The sequence below is a fragment of the Siniperca chuatsi genome, linkage group LG17 (assembly GCF_020085105.1).
Source record: "Siniperca chuatsi isolate FFG_IHB_CAS linkage group LG17, ASM2008510v1, whole genome shotgun sequence".
In the NCBI taxonomy this organism is placed as follows: domain Eukaryota; kingdom Metazoa; phylum Chordata; class Actinopteri; order Centrarchiformes; family Sinipercidae; genus Siniperca; species Siniperca chuatsi.
In genome coordinates, this window is record NC_058058.1 from 20992355 (window position 1) to 21013267 (window position 20913).

The following is a 20913-nucleotide window of genomic DNA, read 5'->3' on the forward strand; positions in this document are numbered from 1 at the left end:
CAGCACTGTCTACAATATATGACTTTAACTTAACACACAATAAAAGTATGACATTATATAAGCCAGGAGCTTCAATTTCAGCTGGGTGAAAGAGACACACGGCCCCTCGCCATCTCTTTCTCACTAGCAGTTAATAGGTGATTAAGCCCTGTTGCAGACAGTGGGCCACAGGGAGCCAATTGATCTGACCTTTGACCCCTCACTCTGACGGAGGGGGTGGCTGGAGGTCAGGCCTGTAAGGGATACCCTCTTTATCCTTCCCCCAGAACAGGAGCTCAAAGCTGGGGGAGGCACCCAGCCAGGATCCGAGGGTCTCTGGGGCCCCCCACCACCAGCATCGCATTCATATGGTCAATATGAGCCAAAGAGCAAACACCTCAGTGCTCTGAGGCCCTGTGCTGCTTGGACCTGAGCTGAGTATCTTTGATTTTCAAGGGTATCTGAAGCTTTGACGCTAACTTTTGCCCGAATAGATGAACAGGAAGCAAATATTGCATTTGAAAAACATAGTTACATGATATCTGTCATAGGTGGCAAGTTTGGATTGGAGCCTAACTCCTCCAGTTCGGAGATCTCTGTCAGTCCTGAAGTGAAGACTGAGCTGATCCTTCTCTCAGTCAAGGACTTGCAGGGGATTTTCAGTGGAGAGGACTGTGTAATGCCACTTCTCTTTGAGGTATCCATTGAAGTCAGCACTATTGCATTAAGCTTACTGGTCTTCCTAAGGGCACCTTTTCATCACAACCCACACACACACATGCCTCCCCTCACACTCCCCCTTTTAAGTTGAGGTATTGTCTTTGACAGCATTATAACGGTATCATTCCGCTCCCACTGTGAACAACAAAGACAAGAAACGCCAAATCCTAGAACGCAGCAATCTGTGTGTGTGTGCCTGTATGCGTGTGTGTGTGTGTCTGTGTGCTCTTTAAAGCAATGCTAATGGGCCCTAAGAAGCATTAAAGTGACCCCTACTGTAACAAAAGAGTTAATAATCCGTTTAGAAAACAATCAGATCCCTGGCAATGAGAAAAGCCCCCTGCTAAGTCTTTCTGTAAAGAGGAGGAGGTGGGCATTCACCTTTTTTTTCAGTCAGCAATCTTGTTGAACATCGCTTGTTTTCATCGCTCTCTCTATGGGGAATGATGGAACTGTATTTAATGGCAGCCCTCAGCCGCAGTCGGCAAATAAAAAGACAACGCAGTTGAGTTTCACAAGCGGGGCGACCATTTTGAGCGATTCAAAGTGACCCTTGCCGGAGGTCAGGGTTTGTTATCAGCGTCCATCCACTGTAAATGAGTCCCATTGGACTTCTAAAGGAGCTATTAACAAACAAACACTGGCACGCCCGTTAATTGCTAATGATAGGCTCTTTGTCTGGTGTTTCCCCTCTGGGTCAAAATGTTCAAATGTCAAAACAGGATCCATCTCCAGGCAAGTGGCTGTCAGGTCACACTGCTGCTGGTATAATAGCTAATATAAGCCATTAAGACTATGAATGACATCTTCCGTGCTGCATGTCAAATATCATGGTGATTAAAAAAGTGTTACAGAGTGATAGAATAAGTACAAGCTCAGTGTGAGGGATCATAAAACTTTGGGTAGCTGAATATATTACCTCAGGCTGGCAGGCTTATCTGTTATGTGTTAGAGTGATCCATCTGTTTTAACATCAGGTCAGAGCTGAATCTATCACTGCTTATCTTTGCTGTCAAGTAGATGAAGACGGGGTTTTTTTTCTTTATCTCTGCTGCTTGTCCTTCCTTCCCTGCCTCTGCTGTCTCCGCAATCTCTGACACTCTGGAAACTGATCACAAAGCCTGCAGAAGACAATTCATTTAGCAAAATAAAACAACAAGGGAAGAACTGTGACAATTAAGTGAAATGATTTTGCTTCTTTGCAAAGCATATCAGCTCTTATCAAGTGTCATTTTCTTGGCTTTGGTAGAGGGGCCTGACTTTATGTGCTTTGTTGTTCAGGAAATTAACATTTGTTTTAGGAAAACAATACTAGAAGCAGAATTATTTCATCAAGATTTCTCATTGAGTTTCACAAAGATTTAGAATTTACCGGAGTATCTGTGACTAGAGAGCAGTGTTGGGCAAGTTACTTTAAAAATGTAATCAATTACTCTTCATATATTACTCATTGAAAAAGTAATTATTACTAATTACTTAACAGCAAAAGTAATTAGTTTAATTACTTGTTACTCAGATAAACTCTGTCAAAGGTGCCTTTAAACAACTCTAAATCCTCTCACATGTACACATCAATTAAACACATGTAGAAATAGAAAGAATAGCAGGTATTTACGGACCATCAGCAGCTAGCTTAACGTTAGCTCCACTGACTGCATACAGCATACAGCAGGGTTCACACACCCTCCAACTCTGTGCTAAACCGGCCAGTGTAGGCATACCTGTGGCTAACGTGAGCAAGAAAGCTAAAGTGACACAACATTTAAATAAAGCTGTGTTCAAAATCACTCGCTTGTTCACTCATTCACTATTCCCTGTGTAACACAGACTAGAGGTGTGCTGATTTACTGTATACTGTACAGTACATGAAATATTCTGACGATAACAACACGTTGTTACCATAACTATCGTTGTTTTCACAGGGCACCATGAACAGAGCACAGTGCCTTCAGTTTTATTTTGATTAGCCACAAGCGACTTACTTCTTTTTATAGCTCTAACAGTACTGTTTCAGCAAGTTTGACTGATATCACGGTAGCACCATTTACGGTAATATTTTTGGCCACAATAGTTGTAGCATGAAAATGTGTTACTGGCACATCGCACACACTCTTTCATGGGCCGTAAATTGAGATTTTGGACGCTCATAAATCATTATCATTTTGTGTCGCCACTGACAGGTGTAGAGTCGCACAACGTTCGTGTCTATAAAATGCAACTGATTGCATTGTGGGATTGTCAGCAGAAAGTAGTGACCATGCTATGGACACTATTTTGTTTCATTGTAGGAATTTTTGGGGGCACTCTGTAGAGCATATATTTAATCTCAAAATGGCGGAGAGTATTTGTAGTGCCAAAGTGTATATGGAGTGGTTTGGGCACAGCCAAAGACAACTTTAGAGTTACCAGGAGTCACATTTCTCCTATTTAGTTTGAAGCTAACCGCCTCTCCACACCTCCAGCCCCTGCGCAATAAGCTAACGCGTTTCCACTGAACGCACAGAGACGAGCCCTCCATCAAACCGACCCCACATATTGTCGAAGTAATGGACACTGCTAGAGGGACATTTTTATAGAAAATTTTGTTTTAACACTCTACTACTGTTGAAAATTCAATGTTTTACACCCAGAAGAACTGAGATCTTGCAAGTAGTATCTATGAATGCCAAATAAGCCAATTATTGAATCATTATTGCATTACTGGTATCATCAGTCCTTTGTTGAAGTGTTAGCAAACAAAAGAAATCAGCTCATTTTTTGTCTTCATTTACCTCACTGCAAATTACCCAAGAGGAAATGCCCAGTGCAAGTGGATTGTGGGACTTTATTTGAATGTTTCCTGCGGTAAGTTATTCCTTTGTCTGGGCCGAGCTAATAGCAGGGAATGGGATTCAAATAGAGTCAAGCTGCCTCCTGAGATCCCTCAATCCACCGTCGCCATAAAAAGAGGTCTGAGGCCAGTCTAAATATTTGGTAGTCTTAGCAGGTTCATGTTAAAAGACACACACATACGCACATGCGCGCGCACACAGCACACACACACACACACACACACACACACACACACAGTGAATGCACAAGCAGGCCGAGGCTGTGAAGTTGAATGGCATAGCTCAAAGCCTTCCTCCCCCTATTCCTGCCTCTTTCTCTCTCTAAACCGCCAAACCATTCTCCCCCTTTCTCCAGCTCAGAGGAATTCATTAACTGCCTCTCCACAGAGACACTATGGAAATCAGGCAGCTACAAAGGCAGAGAGAGAGGGAGAGAGAGAGGGAGAGAAGAGGGAGGGGTGGTGGTGGTGAATGGGGCTATATTATCCTATTAGATGGTGGATATGTCTCGTTTCCCTCCCCTGTCATGAGAAAAACATTAATTTTAAGTGAGAAACGAGGGAGGGAGGGAGAGAGAGAGAGAGAGAGAGAGAGAGAGAGAGAGAGGGAGAAATGGTGAGGGTCTTTAACATTGCTCTTTTATCGAGCTGAAATGGAGAGTCCCCTGGCTCCATTTACCTTGGCAATGAGGATAGAGTCGCTCTCCATGAATGCCATTTAAAATGCCATGGAGATTAAGCATCCTCTCTCTCTCTCCCTCTCTTTCTCTCTGTTTCTCTCTCTCGCACACACACACACACCACAGCAGTAAGCAGCAGTGGCGGCGGCGGCGGTGCTCGTCATAATATGTGTTTAGGAAAACAGCTTTGAGATTCATGAGTAAAGCCCTCTAGGTGCCAGCGCTGAGGAGGGAAGAGAACGGAGAAAGAGACAGAGAGGACCATCACTTAGCCAGAGTGGGCTTTAAGCACTGTAATTAAATCATTAGATCCTCTCCTCCTCCCTCCCTCCACCACCCCTTCCCCTCCCTCTCTCTCTCTCAGCTCAGCCAAGCTCATCAGGGGCTCCAGTATGAAATGATGAATCTGTATTTATGGGGATGGAGTAATTACACAGCTAACCTCTGAGGGAACCCAGGAGGGCCACAGGGCCACTGAACAGGGCGCTGGGTGCTCAACCTCATTAGCACTGCCCTAATGTGCGTGTGTGTGTGTGTGTGTGTGTGTGTGTGTGTGTGTGTGTGTGTGTGTGTGTGTGTGTGTTCAAAGGAGCAGATTGAAACAGACTTGCTGTTTTGATAGTTAAGCCTGTGAGGACACATCAATATGTGTCCTTCCAATTTTTCCACTTTTGCACAATAAAATATGAGATTTTCTCGCATCTCATATCTCAAATTTATACTTCTACCCCCTTATTTTCTTACCAAATATATTCCACAAAATCAGTGACTTTATACCTGGGCCTAACAGAATACAGAAGTCCATTCTTCTCAACAAACATCTGTCATTTTCCACTCCACAGCTCCTGTGTGCTCCATATCTCTGCTATCTCTTATCCTCGTCGATCTCTGTCATTACCTTCAGTCTCCTTTATCTTCGCTCTGAAAATATGCTCCACCGACTTCCGTCGATAATCACGTACATTCCTCTCGGATCTGGCCGACCATATCGATGCCTCCCGGCCCATCTGCTGGCCAGAATGTCCCGGCATACCCTGCGGATCAGCTGTCAAAGCATGGAGGAAAAATTACACCTAAAATAAGCGAGTTAGATGTGTTCAAACAACAGTTGTTTAAACCATTATTATCTATGTTATTATTGATATTATTATGATTGATAGGCTATTATTGTTATTATACAGTACACATTTTTCAATGATTACTAATAGTATGATGTGTGCACAACAGAGGACAGAGTGAGGTGGTGCATTTCTTAAATAAAGTCACACTGGCCACAAAAAGCAAATATACACTTGCACACACTTCACAGGTTTTCTTTTCTGTATAGACACAGTGAAGACTGCAGAAATTAGATCACACACACCAACACACACACACACACGACCTAGGCTAACCAATGCACTAATCGCCTGCCCCGGGCATAGGAGGAGCTTGGTGCTTAAGTAGGCTGCCAATCAGTCAGTCAGCTCCACATCCAGAAGCTCCTGCGGCCAGACGCACGCATCACTCCGCACTCGAGGTGCCAAACTGCGGCTCTGATACAACTCCGGGTCGGTGGAAGTGGAGAAGCTTGACAGGGGGACTCTGGTGATTTAGACACCCCCTTCATCCTCTTCTTCTTTCTTGGGATTTCTACTTTCTCTTTTTTTTTCCCCAGCCTCCTCTTGCTGTTGTGTGGCTTTGACTTTGAGAGAGATTTACTGAACGCGTTCTCCGGACATGTCTTTCCCTCAGCTGGGATACCCCCAGTTCCTCAGTGCCTCCCATGAGGTGTACGGGGGCGAGCGACCGGCCTCTGCCCGAGAAGGAGGTACCGAGGGCGGCGTGAGCTCGTCGGCTACCGCCGCGGCTGTCGGCTCCATGCTGGGGATGTACGGGAGCCCATGGGCGGCTCATAACTACAGTGCCTTTCTGCCGTACAGCGGAGCCACAGACCTCGCCCTCATATCCCAGATGGTGAGAGTTGATACTTGTTCACCAAAGACTGAAGCAGCTCAGCTGTTAATGACAGACTATGCTTCTTGTCAGGCTGAGCTCTTATTTATTGTAAACTAATTACAATCAATTATCCAAAAGTGTAAAGTGATTAAGATATGTTTATACAGATCATTCTTTTTCAGGGAGATTTGTGGGTTGACAATCGTTAATAAATAATCATGTTATTAAGTCCAAACCGCCAATTGTCAGTTAACATCTCATTATCTTTATGTTTAAATGCTTAATATATGTATATAGGTTCTGCATGTAAAAATATGGAATCATCACACATAAGAGAAATGCGTCAGCTTTAATTAATCTTTAAGGTTAAAATTGTCAATTCAGATTTTTTGGGGAAATTATTGAAATCTTAAGGGAAACATCACTGGAGACATAAATTACTAGGCTATAAAGTAGGCCTAGTAGACTATATGTTTTAGTGAAAAACAGCGTTTATTAATTAGAAAAACACAATTAATATTAACAATTAATAATTACTAATGTAATAAAATATATGTGTAGTGTTTAGAAATTAATTGTATTCCTTATTAGTTCGTTAAATCGAAACTAAATTAGAAATATAATTTAGACAGGAAACCATTTATAAATAATAAATACTAAACTTCTAAATAAATAATTGTTATAGGCTATTTTCTTAATTCAGGATATGTCTAATTCCTGATTTCCTGATAAATCGCCTATTTGGTGTCAATCTGACGAGATATCGAAACTTTTCAAAACTTTTTTCTGCAGAAATGATAATTCAAAAGTTGTGTTTTTACGCATTCTCTGAACTTGAAGAGCAAATCATTTTCAAGACAAGTCGCTCAACAAGTTGTCACCTCTCTCCCTCCAATAACCTTTCAGGGCTCCCAGTATGAGCTGAAGGACAGCCCGGGGTCCCACCCAGCCTCTCTACCTGTCCACGCTCAAGGCTTCTACCCGTACGGCCAGTACCCGTACGGGGACCCATCCAGGGCCAAGACGGCCACCCGGGAGACCACCAGTACCCTGAAGGCCTGGCTGCAGGAGCACCAGAAGAACCCCTACCCCACTAAAGGAGAGAAGATAATGCTTGCTATCATCACCCGGATGACACTCACACAGGTGGGTAGTGTGTTATGTTTCAGTTGTGGCCTGGTTTTAAAACATTTGGAAAAAAGAGCCCAGTGCTAATCATTAGGAGCCCTATAGAACTTTGGGGGCATTTGATATGACACACACCGCCCATCACCCCAACAGCACCCTTTAGTGGGCATCAGTCTCCATATAGAAGGATAATAAATTACCATTGACTTGTTTTTCAAAAGTTATGTCATAGGCCTACTTCTCACTTCCTCTAAGCGCACTAGTTCATTAAACTACTTGTTACATTACTTAATATGATAATCCAGTTGTGTGACTGATACTTGAATACAGTCACACTTCCACCCCGAGAGAGGAAAGTCTCCAGATATTTCTGATTTCAAAGCTGGTTTAATGAGGAATGATGATGAAACGGGGTGAAGAATAATGAGTGTTTTTATATTTAATCATTTCATTTCCAGTTTGCAGCCCTGTTTTGTCTAAGGAACGGTGATTTTATTCTGATTTATAACGCGGGGAAAATAATGTTTCCTTTTTCCAGGTGTCGACGTGGTTCGCAAACGCCCGCAGACGCCTGAAGAAGGAGAACAAGGTAACCTGGGGCCGCAGCGCCGAGGACCGGGACGGCCGCATCTTCAGCAGCGACAACGAGGACGAGCACGGCAAGAACGGCAGCGACGACGAAGACGAAGAGGAGGAAATCGATTTGGAAACTGTTGATATCGAGAGACCTGAGGAGCAGCGAGAAGGGGAGCAGGGCTCCGGGAAGGGAGAGGGAGAGGCAGGCCAGGCCACCAGAGAGCAGGCCTCGGAGCCGAAGAGCTCGGACAGCAGCAGGACGCTTTCTGTGGAGGGCCTGAGAGGAGTGGAGGCGGCTATTTCTCTCAATAGATCGCCTGTTGTCAAACTCGCAGTGGATCATTCTCCGAGCAGACAGGAGTGCCAGAGACCACCGCAGAGCAAACCCAAAATCTGGTCCCTGGCTGAGACCGCCACGGCCCCCGACAGTTCTCACAAAACCTCCCCCGCGGCCCATGCGCACCACCCGGCTTTGGCCTCCGCCGGCCACCCGGCCTTACTCCCGGGTCATGGGATATATACATGCCAGATTGGCAAGCTGCACAACTGGGCCAACGCGGCTTTTCTGAATGCCAACTCTCTTTTGAACATGCGGTCCCTCCTCGGAGGGGCGCCGGCCGGACACCTGTCTCTCCACGGCGCAGTGCCGGTTGCGCGTCATGACGCACGACAAAGAGCGGCAGGCCCCGGAACTTCGGGGACGGAGGATGACAGTGACATAGAGTCGTCAGGAAGCTTCAGCCCCAAAAGAGACGGTATGGACTGCATTTGATTGCACAACCCTCTGCAATTAATGTGTTTACTGAACAGGCCTCAGTAGAATCACTTTGACGCACATGTCAACAAGAAGTGATCCAACAAAATAATTATCTGCAGGACAATATAAGTACAATTTACTAGTGAAATTTTGAAGATAATTCTAACCAATACATTGTTATTTATTTGACCATTTCTGCCTTTTTACAGAGGAAGAGAGCGACCACAGGCCTGACTCCCTGAAGTCCCCATTCCAGCTGATCACTGACAGGTAACCTCATGCGATTGAAATCAATTTGGCATTGTGACATTATCAACCTCAATTTCTTTTCACATGTCTTCTGCTAAATGAACCTTAAAGCAGAGGTAAACACTGTTACACCTGACTGGGCGGAAGGCAGAACTCAGCACATAAATCATGTGATTGAGTCCCCACTTTAACGCCTCGTCAGCCAGCAGTCTAATATATCCTGCGGCGCCCCCCAACAACGCTGAGTTATCGCCACCTATGTCATTTAAATAATCTGCCGCCATTTATTCACGCCCCCTCAGTGAATGCAGCTAATGTATGTCAAAGAAAACGCTGATAGCAACATCAGGAATTTAGTGGAGGGTGAAAAGACATAAAACAATTTACCTACAGTGCTTTTTAATTTGCATAAACAGAATTTAACATTGTTTTAGATTATCTTTAAAAATGATGAATATGAACAATATTAAAACTGGTTAAAAAATGATTTGACAATATATTTATATTTATAATACAGACTTAATGATATCTTATTTATACATATTTTTCTCTAATATTTGAGTAAATTTATCCCACTGTTGCATTTATTTCACCTCTGACCTCTGTTTTCTTTTTGTTCTCTTTCCTCACTTTAGACCTCACCATGGGACAACACCACAGCGAGTTCTGACAACAACATCATGAGAAGACAAAGCAAAAACAACAAAAAAGAAAGGAATAATTTTATTTAATGGAGAACAGTTAAATGAAGGCTATTTTGTGACAGTGCAACCTGTCATAGTATTACTGTTTAGCTTCTACATGCAAAAGAGATGGTTGTTTTTGTCACAGATTTGCTTGTATCACTCTCTTTTATGTCCTATGTTCTTTCTTCGCCTCTTCTGTTGTGAATGGAAACCTTGAAAATTGTAAATACAGGATATGAATTTGTCTTTAAAGAGTATATTTTTTGGGAACTAAATAAATGTCATTATAGTCATTTATTATTGGAGATCTTTTTTCCCTGTACCTAATTAGAAATCCGGGGGGAAAGGGGTGCAACGGGGGTATAGCGGTGACTTAAACTTCCTAAAGCCAGAACCCAACTTTTTATTACAGAATCTGCTTTTTTAGGGTTGATCGAGATTTTTATAATGTTAATTCACAGTATATTATTATATCTGACAAATATCAGAACATTATAATTAATGCTAGCATAGAAATTCTCCTTTTATTTTTCCTCCTTTCGAGAAGTTCAGTGTGAAGTCACAGAGCATTGGGTATTGATAAATATACATATAATACATATATAAGATATTATTAATTTACACTTGTTTAATGATGATCGCAGTGTACCCACCTTTTAATTGACCCCTTCATCACTGTGTCTAGTTTGTTTCACACTCTCCCTGCCAACTAAACCATGCACTGTCAGCCCTTTTTAGCAAGAAAAGTCTCACCCTTATTGAAATCTGCACTCTCGCCAAATCTCGGAGACTTATGCCAGCGCCTTGGAAGCCACTGCAAACGCTGCGGAAATTGAAATTGAAGATTTCCAGGACCTTATGAACCTGTGCCTGTGCTTTCAGCCCAGGCCTCCTTGCTTTAATGTTGGATTATACCCCCTCAGTGCCACCACTGCCGCCTCTGAAATATGGATCAGACGACAGGAAAGGCCAGCAGCCAGTATGGGGGCAGCAGCTCAGGGGGAGGTGGATGGGAGGGGTGAAGGGGGGGTTGTGTGTCACTCTGAGCCATTCTTGACGTTCACAGGCCCAAAGACAGGGTAGAGAGAGAGAGGATGGTGGGGGGTCTTAGGGCTGTTAATAGTGAGGGAAGCTGTGGTCCTATATACATGCTTGGATTAACAGTAGGTCATGCAAGCCTCATGATTTGGGCCCTTTGGCCTCTCAAGGGGCCTGGACAGCCTCAGGTTCATGTACACAATTTAGATTTAATTGCAAATTTAAACTTGCTATGCAGTCTATGTTAGAAATCTTGTTGTATATTAGGCAACTGCTTTAGGTTCACACTTAACTTTGATAGTCCAACGCTGATAGTCAACCTGCTGTCAAGTGGATATAGCTGCTTGGTAAAATGTTTGTTGAATTTCCGGTGGTTAAGCACTGCTGAAGTCTATAGATGTTCTTTATTTGGATTAGATTGCTGAAATGTTTGGGATTAGGTTAAAACTGGGTGAGGTTGTGGTAAGGTTACATGGTCTACAAAGGCACAACAAACAAGTATGTGGCAATGTGTTGAATGGCTACTTTCTGTCATTTAATAGATTAATATCAACAGTTGACAACTGAAATGAAGGGGTACTTTTGTATTTACTTTATCATTATTTGCCTAAACAATGCGTTCTAATGGAAACTTGATTGGGTGTGTGGCCCTGACTGGGCAGATGAACAGTCTGCGGTACACAGTCAAATGGTGATTTGAGCAGGCACGATACACACTGACAGAAGCCACCAGGTTTATGGACCTGGAGATTAACTCAATGCTGCCACCTCACTCTCAGAAAAAGTAAAGCAGAATTGTACTTTTTGGAGTACAATTGTCACTGTGTCTGTATCTCCGCTGAGGCACAATGCGCTCAACTCTTTTAAATTCCTAACAGTTATTAATGTTAAACATTACATACTTTGTAAAGTTGTCATTTCAGCTGACAAACACTCACACCAACCCAATAATGTTGTTCAACTTGCTCAGTTTGCATGTTGTCGCTGCCTAGTGAAAACCATGTTTCTCCAAATTTGGCAATTTTGAATTGTTCAGATAAACTGAAGGACACCGTGTTGCTTTATGGGGTGAGAAATTTCTCCTACTTCTTAATATAGAGTAAATAAAGTATTTAAAGACCCTGTGGATTATTTGGAAAACGCATTGTCAAAAAGCTGAAAACAGGCCCGTTTTCACATGAAACACTGACATGTGGAGATACATGGTTTTCACGGAACAGCACCAATTTCACGCTGCTAATGACATGATGACTGATTAATTCTACCCATGCTTCTATTTCACTCAACCAAAATGCACTGCAGTGCCAAGCACTCCTAAATAAGGCTCCATGCTAGCTTTATTGTCCATCTAAATGAATTAGTACAAATTTGCACTCATGCCAGAAACTAATTTGTATCTTGTATCAAAATATATACATTCACTATCACCAAGGCCTAAAATGCACCCAGTGTGGTACATGTGTGAAAAATGTACTTTACAAAACATGCTCCTCTTCTAACTCTAAAGCTAAAAAAAAGGCTAATAGGCTCAACATTTGTTGAATCACTCATTTTAAAAACCATTACCTTGGACATGTAAAGCTGGCTGTTTCTAAGGGATCTATGACTTATAGTGAATGCACTGTAAAATCACAGGTTGCAGTATGGTGAGCTATATTACTGTAATACTTCTCTGAAAATATAATTGATTTTTTTGGTTGAAATGCTGGATATTTCCTTACGCTGATCATAAAGTCTAGGCACAGTTTTATTTACCAATAAACAACCTTAAAGGAATAGTTTGACATTTTGGGAAATACGCAAATTTGCTTTCTTGCAGAGAGTTAGATGGCACACAACCCCCCGTAAAAACCACAAAATGTCATTATTACACTTAGTTTTTTGTTTGGATTAAACAAAGAAAATATTAAAAGTTAATTAGTGAGGTTTAGAGGGGCTGGTACGTGGATGTTTTAAATCTTTACACAGAGCCAGGTTAGCAGTTTCCCTGTTTCCAGTCTTTGTGTTAAGCTAAGCTAACAGCTGCTGTCAGTAGTTTCATATTTACTGTACAGACATGAGAGTGGTATCAATCTTCTCATCTAACTCTCAGCAAGAAAACAAATAAGCATATTTCATAAAATGCTGAACTATTACTTTAAATCTTGTGTATGAGGTGTGGGAAAATAATAGTCGTGACTTTGGTAGTGTTTTCAGGTGCGGTAGATTTTCTCCTCACTTAAAAAAATCTGCATTTCTTAATTCATAAATACATCCACCCATATATCCTTTCACAGACAGAGAAAGAGTCAGAAAACGAGAGCTAGAAAGCGCAAACTCAAGTCTAAAGAGAGCAAATGAGAGAGAGAGATGATGCAGTGAGAGCTGTCATTGATGTGAGAACAGCATGGAAGGAAGCCAGACACTTGAGGCCATTTTCACTTCTTCTGCCAACTCTGACAGACTGCCATCAGCACCGCTGAGGAGAATATCAGCCACTCTTCCTCTCATACACACTTCACTTTTTCTACACCTCATCCCAGCCAGATCACGCTACTGTTCTTCCAAGTACCCAAACAATATGTTATTCTTTCAAAGTTGGATATCAGTGAGCTTAGCATGATGGGGCTGAAAATGACATCAAATGGCTGTTTAATCAGTTACACAGCGTGTCCAAAACATGTTTTTTTGTTGTGAAAGGAGTGGAAAAAGTGAACAGATCCAAAATATGATTAGTGTTTTCTGGCCGGTGCAGCCGGAAAAACTTCTTCAGAGTTTCAAGTTTGTGCTTCATGTTGGTTGTTTGTCACCCAAGCCGCCCCAAAACTTTTCAAAAATAGAACTGGTACACACTGTAAAAAGCCATAAGTGAGGAAAACAACCATCGCTATAACACTCTCTCTGTGGAGTTTTTTGAGTCGCATCAGCCCCTCAAACTCTCAGTGTGAATAGAGTCTTCATTGGTGCTTTGGTATTCTGATATAGGCTCTTTGGTGAGTTCTAATCCCTATTAAAGAGGTAGATTATGGAAGGGATTTGTCTTTGATTTGCCTGTCCCACTGCTCTTTTCTGTCAGCATCTCGCTCTCTCTATATATCCTTCCCTCGTTCTTTTTCTCTCTGCTTCTCTGTCTGTCTTGATGGGATGTTCAGAGATTGAACAATGATGCCTCCATGTGTCATCCCCCTCACACTCCCACCCTCAGCCATCCTTCTGTGATTATGGCCACATGTATGAGGGTCCCTGTTTGCCTGAATAGATTTGTTAAAGGCCCCCAGTGGATGAGAGAGGCCTAGGCCCCGTAGCCTGGCCCTCATGTGCAGATCTATCCCTCTGCATGGGGGTGAGCTCCCTGCCAGTCTCCCCTCTCCACCCCCCCACCCCCACCCCCCCCACACACAGTGGTTACCCCTCCTACTCTTCTCCGCTCCTCCGCCACACAGAGATAATCAGGCTTATGTAAAGACGACGTGCTCTTTTGACAGTCATCAGCTCATCAGTGATCCAATCAAGCCCAAATCCGCCATTGTTCACTGCTGAAAGTGTCTCAAATCCGCTTGTGCGGGAGAGAGGGGCTGCGCTCTTTATCCTGCCAATCACTCCTGACATTCCTGCCCCTGTTGCCATGGCCTGGGGTCAGAGGTTGAGAAAACAGAGAGCATGAGCTGACTCGGGGAGAATGGCGGGGTGCTAAAGGAGGGACTCGCCGCGCAACGACCCCATTGGTCAGCCAACGCAGGGGGTAAATGTAGACAAGTTAGGACTCTATAGCCCCGCTGAGAGGTCCAGCCGGACAGAAAGAGACATGGGCAGGGAAGGAGAAAGAAGGGGGGGACGATGAGGCAGAGAAAGGGCCAAGGGAAGAGAAAGAGGGTAAGAGAGGTGTGTGTGGAGAAAGGAGGAAAAAGAGGGTTAGGGAGGGACAGTGTTTGATCGCCAAATAGGCTTTACAGAGCTTGACCTCAAGGGGCTCTGAGAAGAAAAGGCCTGACACACAGTTAAAGGCTGTGGAGAAGAAATAATGAACACGCGAGTTAATATTTCTTGAATTTTGAATGGATTTCTCCACTTAAAATGTAGAAACTAAGCATTTTTTTCCCACAGCAAAACAACCCACTATAATTAGTTCTATATTGCTGGAGCTAAAGAACAAACTGCCAACAAAAAAAGTAAAGTCTGGTGCGTGTGTGTGTGTGTGCGCAGGCTAGCCGCTGAGCTGCAATTTGAAATTGAAATGTACCTCCCAACGCAATGAAACTAATACATGTCATTGCAGGATAAGCGGGGCACTGGGTTAAATCTGTTGTAATGTTGTCAAAAGAATAATTTTCTGTACCCAATGTATACGTAAGTGAGCAAATGTTTAGCCTAGACAAGATATCATAGGGAATTTACGCCATTCACTGTTCCTCCATAGGGATTAGTGGAATTAAGCGTTTATACAAAAGCGAAGTATCAAAACTCATGGGTAATTCAACAAACTGAGTTTACAGAGTGCTGCTTCTTAGCCTGCGTTTATTGTGATGTTGCAGCTGCGAGTACCGTACAGACAAATAGCAAACATTGTCAATGCCTTTTAAAGGAGACAAATTTAATATACAGGGAAAATACACACAACAAATACTATGAAAGGGTGGGAGTGATAAGTCTTTTCTCTTGTTGTCTGCCCATTCATGGCAATAATCTGAGAGAAGAAGCAGATTAGGACAGAGGGAGGGTTCGTGGTGTTCGCATCGCTGGCTCTTTTCAGCCATTTTGAAACAATGTTTATCCACTGGTTTGTTATAGTGTAGCAACTTAGCTTAGTGTACTGCTGTGAGAGTCCTGAGGGGGCTGAGGACTTGCTGCGTCTTTGTTCAGCATCCATTGAGACACACTGGTGTATTGGAGCAGGGCGGAGAAGCTGCACAAAATTAATTCATATGTGATCTTGCCGATTTCTCTAATTTGTGTCTCAGTTTGTGAAATATCTGGGAAATGTTGCAGGGAATATGCTCATCAAAGTCACACTGTAGGTTTATGCAGCCACTGTTTGCACGTGACAAAGAAAATTAGCCCACCTTTGTATAATTTAAACTGCAGAAGATTTCTGTCTCTATCAATATTTTTTGTCTACTACTGAGCCCTAAATGTCATATTTTCTTTAAAAAAGTTTAAAAAAAATAAATTAAAAAGCCACCACTGTAGGAAGATTGTCAGTACCTTTAAAGGAGAAAGAAGAAAGAAGACAAATAGTCTCTTGGTTCCAGAAAGTTCTCATTGTATTGAAACAGGTTAAAATTGCCCAACCACAATGGCAGATTTTTTGTCACGCTAGCGGCGTGGCTCTAGCGTCAGTTTGTCCAGCACTTTGGTCCAGACTGAAATAATTAAACAACTATTAAATGGATTGCCATGAAATTCATCAGAGGATGACTTTTCCTCTAGCGATACCAGCAGGTCCAAGTTTTCACTTATCCAGTGAAATATCTTTCATGGTTCCCGAATGATGTATCCTGATGACTTCGGTGACTTTTCCTCTAGCGCCATCATAAGGTTCACATTTGTGGTTTGGAGTGAAATATCACAACTATTGGATGGATTGCTATGACGGCCCTGCCAACAACACTGTTGAAAGATTCGTAGACGTTGTGTTGTGTTGAGCAAGTTAATTACATTCCCGCTGAAAAACAAGCGTTCCCTCCTATTTTCAGGAAAACTATTTCAATCTGTTTCCTAGACAAATTTAGGAATTAGTGTTTGTATTTTGGAAGAACACAAAATAAAGCAGAATGCTGCTCTAAAATCATGAAAGAATTAATATTAGATGAATTAATATTAGAAACAGGTTGAAATGATTTCACCACACTAGAAAATGTTGGACTAAAAGATAATAATAGATAAAAAATGACATGATAAGATGAGGATTTTGTCAGTGTACAGTAACTCAGAGTGCAAAAAACCCTCTGCTGTCTTTCACTCTGTTGATAATTACAAATGACTCAGGGTCACATATCTTCACAGTGTAATTACACATGAGATGCATGCACACACACTATCATTCTACACACACAGTTGCAGAGTAATGTGAGTCCTCATTCATCTGCCCAAGTCGTTTAGGGTAATAGAGCTTAATGGAGTATATTAACCCTGTCCAGCTTGCGTCCCCCCTCAGATGTGTGTGTCTGTGTGTGTGTGTGTGTGTGTGTGTGTTCATGCACGTGCACAGGGAAAGGGGAAACCTGCCAACTGTTTATCTGCAAAGGACACACACAGAGACACACACACACACACACACACACACACACACACAGAAACACACTGGGGGAGCAGAGATCTGGTTTCCCACTGTCACAGATGCTTACCCGCCTCTCCATTAGTGATGTGATTGGAGTGGACATAGAAAACCAGCATCCTCGTTCCCACAAGGGCAATCTGAGGAAATTATTACCCCGCTCCTCTCTGGGGAATGTGAGCACTCCAGAAAGAAGCACTTAATTGACTGCTATCACATGCAACTCAACCGCATAGCATGAGTTTTTGAGCATTTGGTGTGGATTAATACTTTGCGAAATAGCGTGTGATGATATGTGATCAGTCATGGCTCTCTACTGTAGATGTGGAATCAGGAGATCAGACACTCAGCGGCGTTTACTGGGAAAGTGACAAACAGATGATCACTGGAGAATGAAGATTGATACAATAGTCAAGATCTTCAGTCTGTGCAATACAAGATGAAAATCTTTTTGTGATCTATAAAGAACATTATAGTATTTAATCTAGGTTGTCTGTCCTGATGCAAATGCTGCAGGAATGTGACAAAAAAAAATCATATGCTGATTAAGATGTAGCAAAAAAAATCATTGAAACAAAGGCTGTAAACTCAGTAGGGTAGGGATGTTGGGCTGGTCACTGCTGGCGGCCAAAAGTCCTGGGAGGTCCTGTCAGAGATGTAACATGAAATCTGCAACCACACACACGCGTACCCATGCAGACAAGCAGACCTGTTGTACTGTCTTTGGTCAGTCACAAAACTGTGGGTGACCCTTTCACCCCAGTCAATAACAACTGCAAGTTGAGATCACTGGCTACCCTCAGGCTAACACCACCACACGCACACACCCCATCACCAACACTGTAAGGCTGTAGTTCCCTAAAGCACCAGAGGATGGCACTTGAGGTCTAAGCAGTGGTACTGCAGTGGTAGTACGGAAAAATGTAGCTCTGATTTCTCTTTTCATGGTATTCCCCAATCTAACAACCTAAAGTGCACACTGGGGTAATGCTCTGAGATTAAATGTGGTGCCCAGTTTTGTAGGATTTTAGGATTTTCTAGAAATATTCACTTTGTAACTTCCACTTGGCTTACTGAAGTTCTTTCATGAGCAAATCAAAATCATTTTTGGTTATCTTTGGGTTTTTTTAATCCCCCAACCCCTCCACCCCCAAACAAGTTCTGCAGACCCCTGTCGTCTTTAACAGCCCAACGTGATGTTTCAGACAGTGATGGAAGAAGAACGCAGATCTTCGACTTAAGTAAAAGTAGCAATTCCACAGTGTAGAAATACTTTGTTATAAGTAAAAGTCACACGTTCAGAATTTTACTTAAGTAAAAGTACAAAAGTATTAGCATCAAAATAAACTTAAAGTACCAAAAGTAAAATATAATGCATAGTAAAATAATGTACTGGATTATAATTATTGATATTGCAGCTGGTAAAGGTGGAGCTAAATTTAATGTCTTTATATGCTGCCAGGTAGCTTGGGAATTTGCCCCCAGGGATCAATCAAGTATTATCTTAACTTATACTGTAATAATACATTGTAATTTATTTGTTAATTATATTTTGAATTATTACCCTGAATCTGCAAAGTAACTAGTGACTAAAATTATCAAATACATATAGTGGTGTAAAAAGTACATATTTGCCTCTGAAATGTAGTGGAGTAGAAACAAAAAGTGGCATAAAATGGAAAGACTCAAGTAATGTACAACTTCCTCAAAATTGAACAGTAGTACAGTACTTCATTAAATGTACTTGATTACTTCCTACCACTGGTTTCAGAAGTCCACTACAGCAAAAATGACATTACTTTTGTTGGCGTCTCAGAGCCCCCAGCTGTAAAACATGGAATGGAAATGCATGTGTTCTAAATCTGTGATTGGTTTCCCTCCCGAATCCCAAAAAATTCTATTTCTGTTGTTGTTTTATAGTAACTTGTTCCTAAAAGTTCTAACAGGGATTTAGACCTCTCTAATTGACCCCAAACATAAGTAACGTCAGTATGTATGTAGAAAAAGTAAAATAGCAGACAGTCAATGATGAAGAAACTGTAAAAAATAAATGGTCAGGAAACAGGTAAAAAAAAATTACATACAGACGCAGAGAGAGAATGTGACAGAACAGCAATCAAGGAAGAACAAGGGAGATGAAAAACAAATTAACAGATAACAGGTAACAGACAGAGGATCAGTGAAAGAGTTAAGATAGGTTAAAGTGTTTGTTAAAGGCTCTATCGGTCCCTGTGGACTTCGGCTAGAAGAGCTGAATAATGTATGTCCGCTCCCGGAGTAATGAAGTGGAAGTGATATGGAGGAATATGGCTGGCCTCCCAGGGTTCAACGCAAACTGTACACACTCTTAAGAGCTGCCTGTAGCCTAAACCTGTCTCCCTCTCTGCCTCTGTCGGTCTCCGTCCACTTCTTTCACGCACACACTTACACACACGCACTGCACAGCGGCTAAGAGGGTTAGCTTGTCTCTGTTCCTGTATCTTACATCATTGATGAGGAAGACCAGGGCATTTATAGTATCCCACTCAGAGTTCAGCAGCTCCAGATCTTCCATGAGGCTCTTATTAGACAGGAGCTGAGGAGCAGCAGATAGCATGGCTGCTGCTCAGTGGTCAGACAGGTACTCGTGGCAGCCTTGTTTGTGGATCAGATCGAGCCCGGTTTGCACTTGTACTTAACAAGAGGCAGCCACTGTTGGCCGTGTCTTGTGGTGAAAAGAAAGAACTGTTTTCTTTCCTCATGATCCATTTATTGCTTGTCCTCCTCTGTCCTCTTCTTTCTCTCTGAATATCCCTCATTTTTCTCACAGAGCAGAGACTTGAAAAAAGGTGGAAAAGTTACCTCGTGTTACCCCTGTGTTCATTTGTCTGAGGGTAGAACACTGTCAGCAAAGGAAGTCTTGCATGGAATCGACTTTTCTCCTCATTTTGTTTCACTTCAGAACACCTTAAGATAGTTATTTTAGCAAAGTGTCAGAAGGAATACACCATAGCACACAAATACTATCTGAACAACAGAATAACTTCTTTTGCTGTTGTCAGTTTTGTAAAAAAAGATGTTAAAGAAATAGTTTGACATTTGGAGAAATACTTTTGTGGGAAGATTGATATCAATCTCATGTTTGTCCAGAAAATATAAGGCTACTCCAGCAGGCGGTTAGCTTAGCTTAGCACAAAGACTGGAAACACTGGGAAACAGCTAGTCTGGCTCTGTCCAAAGGTAACAAAATCTACCTACCAGCACCTCTAAAGCTCACTAATTAACACGTTATATATTGTGTGTTTAATCAGTACAAACACCAAAGGGTAAAAATGACAATTTGTTATTTGGTTAGGTGTTGCAACTATTTCTTGGTTGGGTACAGTGGCTTCCTGGAGTCCCGTCTTGTCTCTGAGGTTGCCAGGCAACCAGCGGAGACTCCAGGAAGTCACTGTGCCAAGGCCAAGAAATAGTATTGCTCCAGTCACGTCATTTCGTTCAAAACTGCAGCCAAGTGGGAAAAACTGTTCAGGTCAGCCTCCAACTTGTTATTTCGAGTCGGAAATATCGGAAATTTCTGACAGCGATGAAATCTCCCACTTAGTGAAAAAAACCACAGAATTGTCAACAAAGTGGTGGCAAAATGGCTGCAAAGATACCGTCACTGGCGGTTACATCTTAATAAAATCCAATATTAACACTAACGCAATTAATTCAGTTCATTTAAAAGGACCTATAAACAGTTCACTTGCTCACAAACTGCTCTAAATACGCAACAAGGCAAAAGTAGTTAATTTAGGTTTAAATGATGTGACTACAAGGCTGGCAGTGGGCCAACCATCTCTGAATAATGTGTGAATGCTCCAAAGTCGGAATAATGGGAGGTTTTGCTGTTCTTCCCATTCTGCTGACATTACATGAATGCAGCATAACCCCTCATGAAACCACAATCAATTTTACATTTCCTTTTTTGTAGAGATTAAACACTTTAATTAGTGAGCTTTAAAGCCTAATTATGCAAGAATTGGTCATTTTTGCAAGTGCAATTCACTTTTACACCACTGTCGTACAAATCGCACCAAAAACTTGCGAGTCGAAGA

At 42.2% G+C, this 20913-nt stretch overlaps 1 protein-coding gene across 1 annotated transcript; it reads left to right on the forward strand.

Moving 5' to 3' along the window:
• The first annotated feature begins 5662 nt into the window (after positions 1 to 5662).
• Positions 5663 to 9840, forward strand: irx1b (iroquois homeobox 1b). Its single transcript, XM_044172424.1, has 5 exons — positions 5663 to 6165; positions 7054 to 7293; positions 7814 to 8606; positions 8818 to 8878; positions 9493 to 9840. The coding sequence occupies exons 1-5, from the start codon at positions 5929 to 5931 to the stop codon at positions 9539 to 9541; spliced, it is 1380 nt and encodes a 459-aa protein (XP_044028359.1). The 5' UTR covers positions 5663 to 5928; the 3' UTR covers positions 9542 to 9840.
• Positions 9841 to 20913: the final 11073 nt, after the last annotated feature.

Coding starts and splice junctions, on each gene's coding strand:
- irx1b (XM_044172424.1), top strand. CDS start 5,929: ATGTCTTTCCCTCAGCTGGGATACCCCCAGTTCCTCAGTGCCTCCCAT. Junction 6,166..7,053: donor TCGCCCTCATATCCCAGATG/GTGAGAGTTGAT, acceptor ATAACCTTTCAG/GGCTCCCAGTATGAGCTGAA. Junction 8,879..9,492: donor TTCCAGCTGATCACTGACAG/GTAACCTCATGC, acceptor TCCTCACTTTAG/ACCTCACCATGGGACAACAC.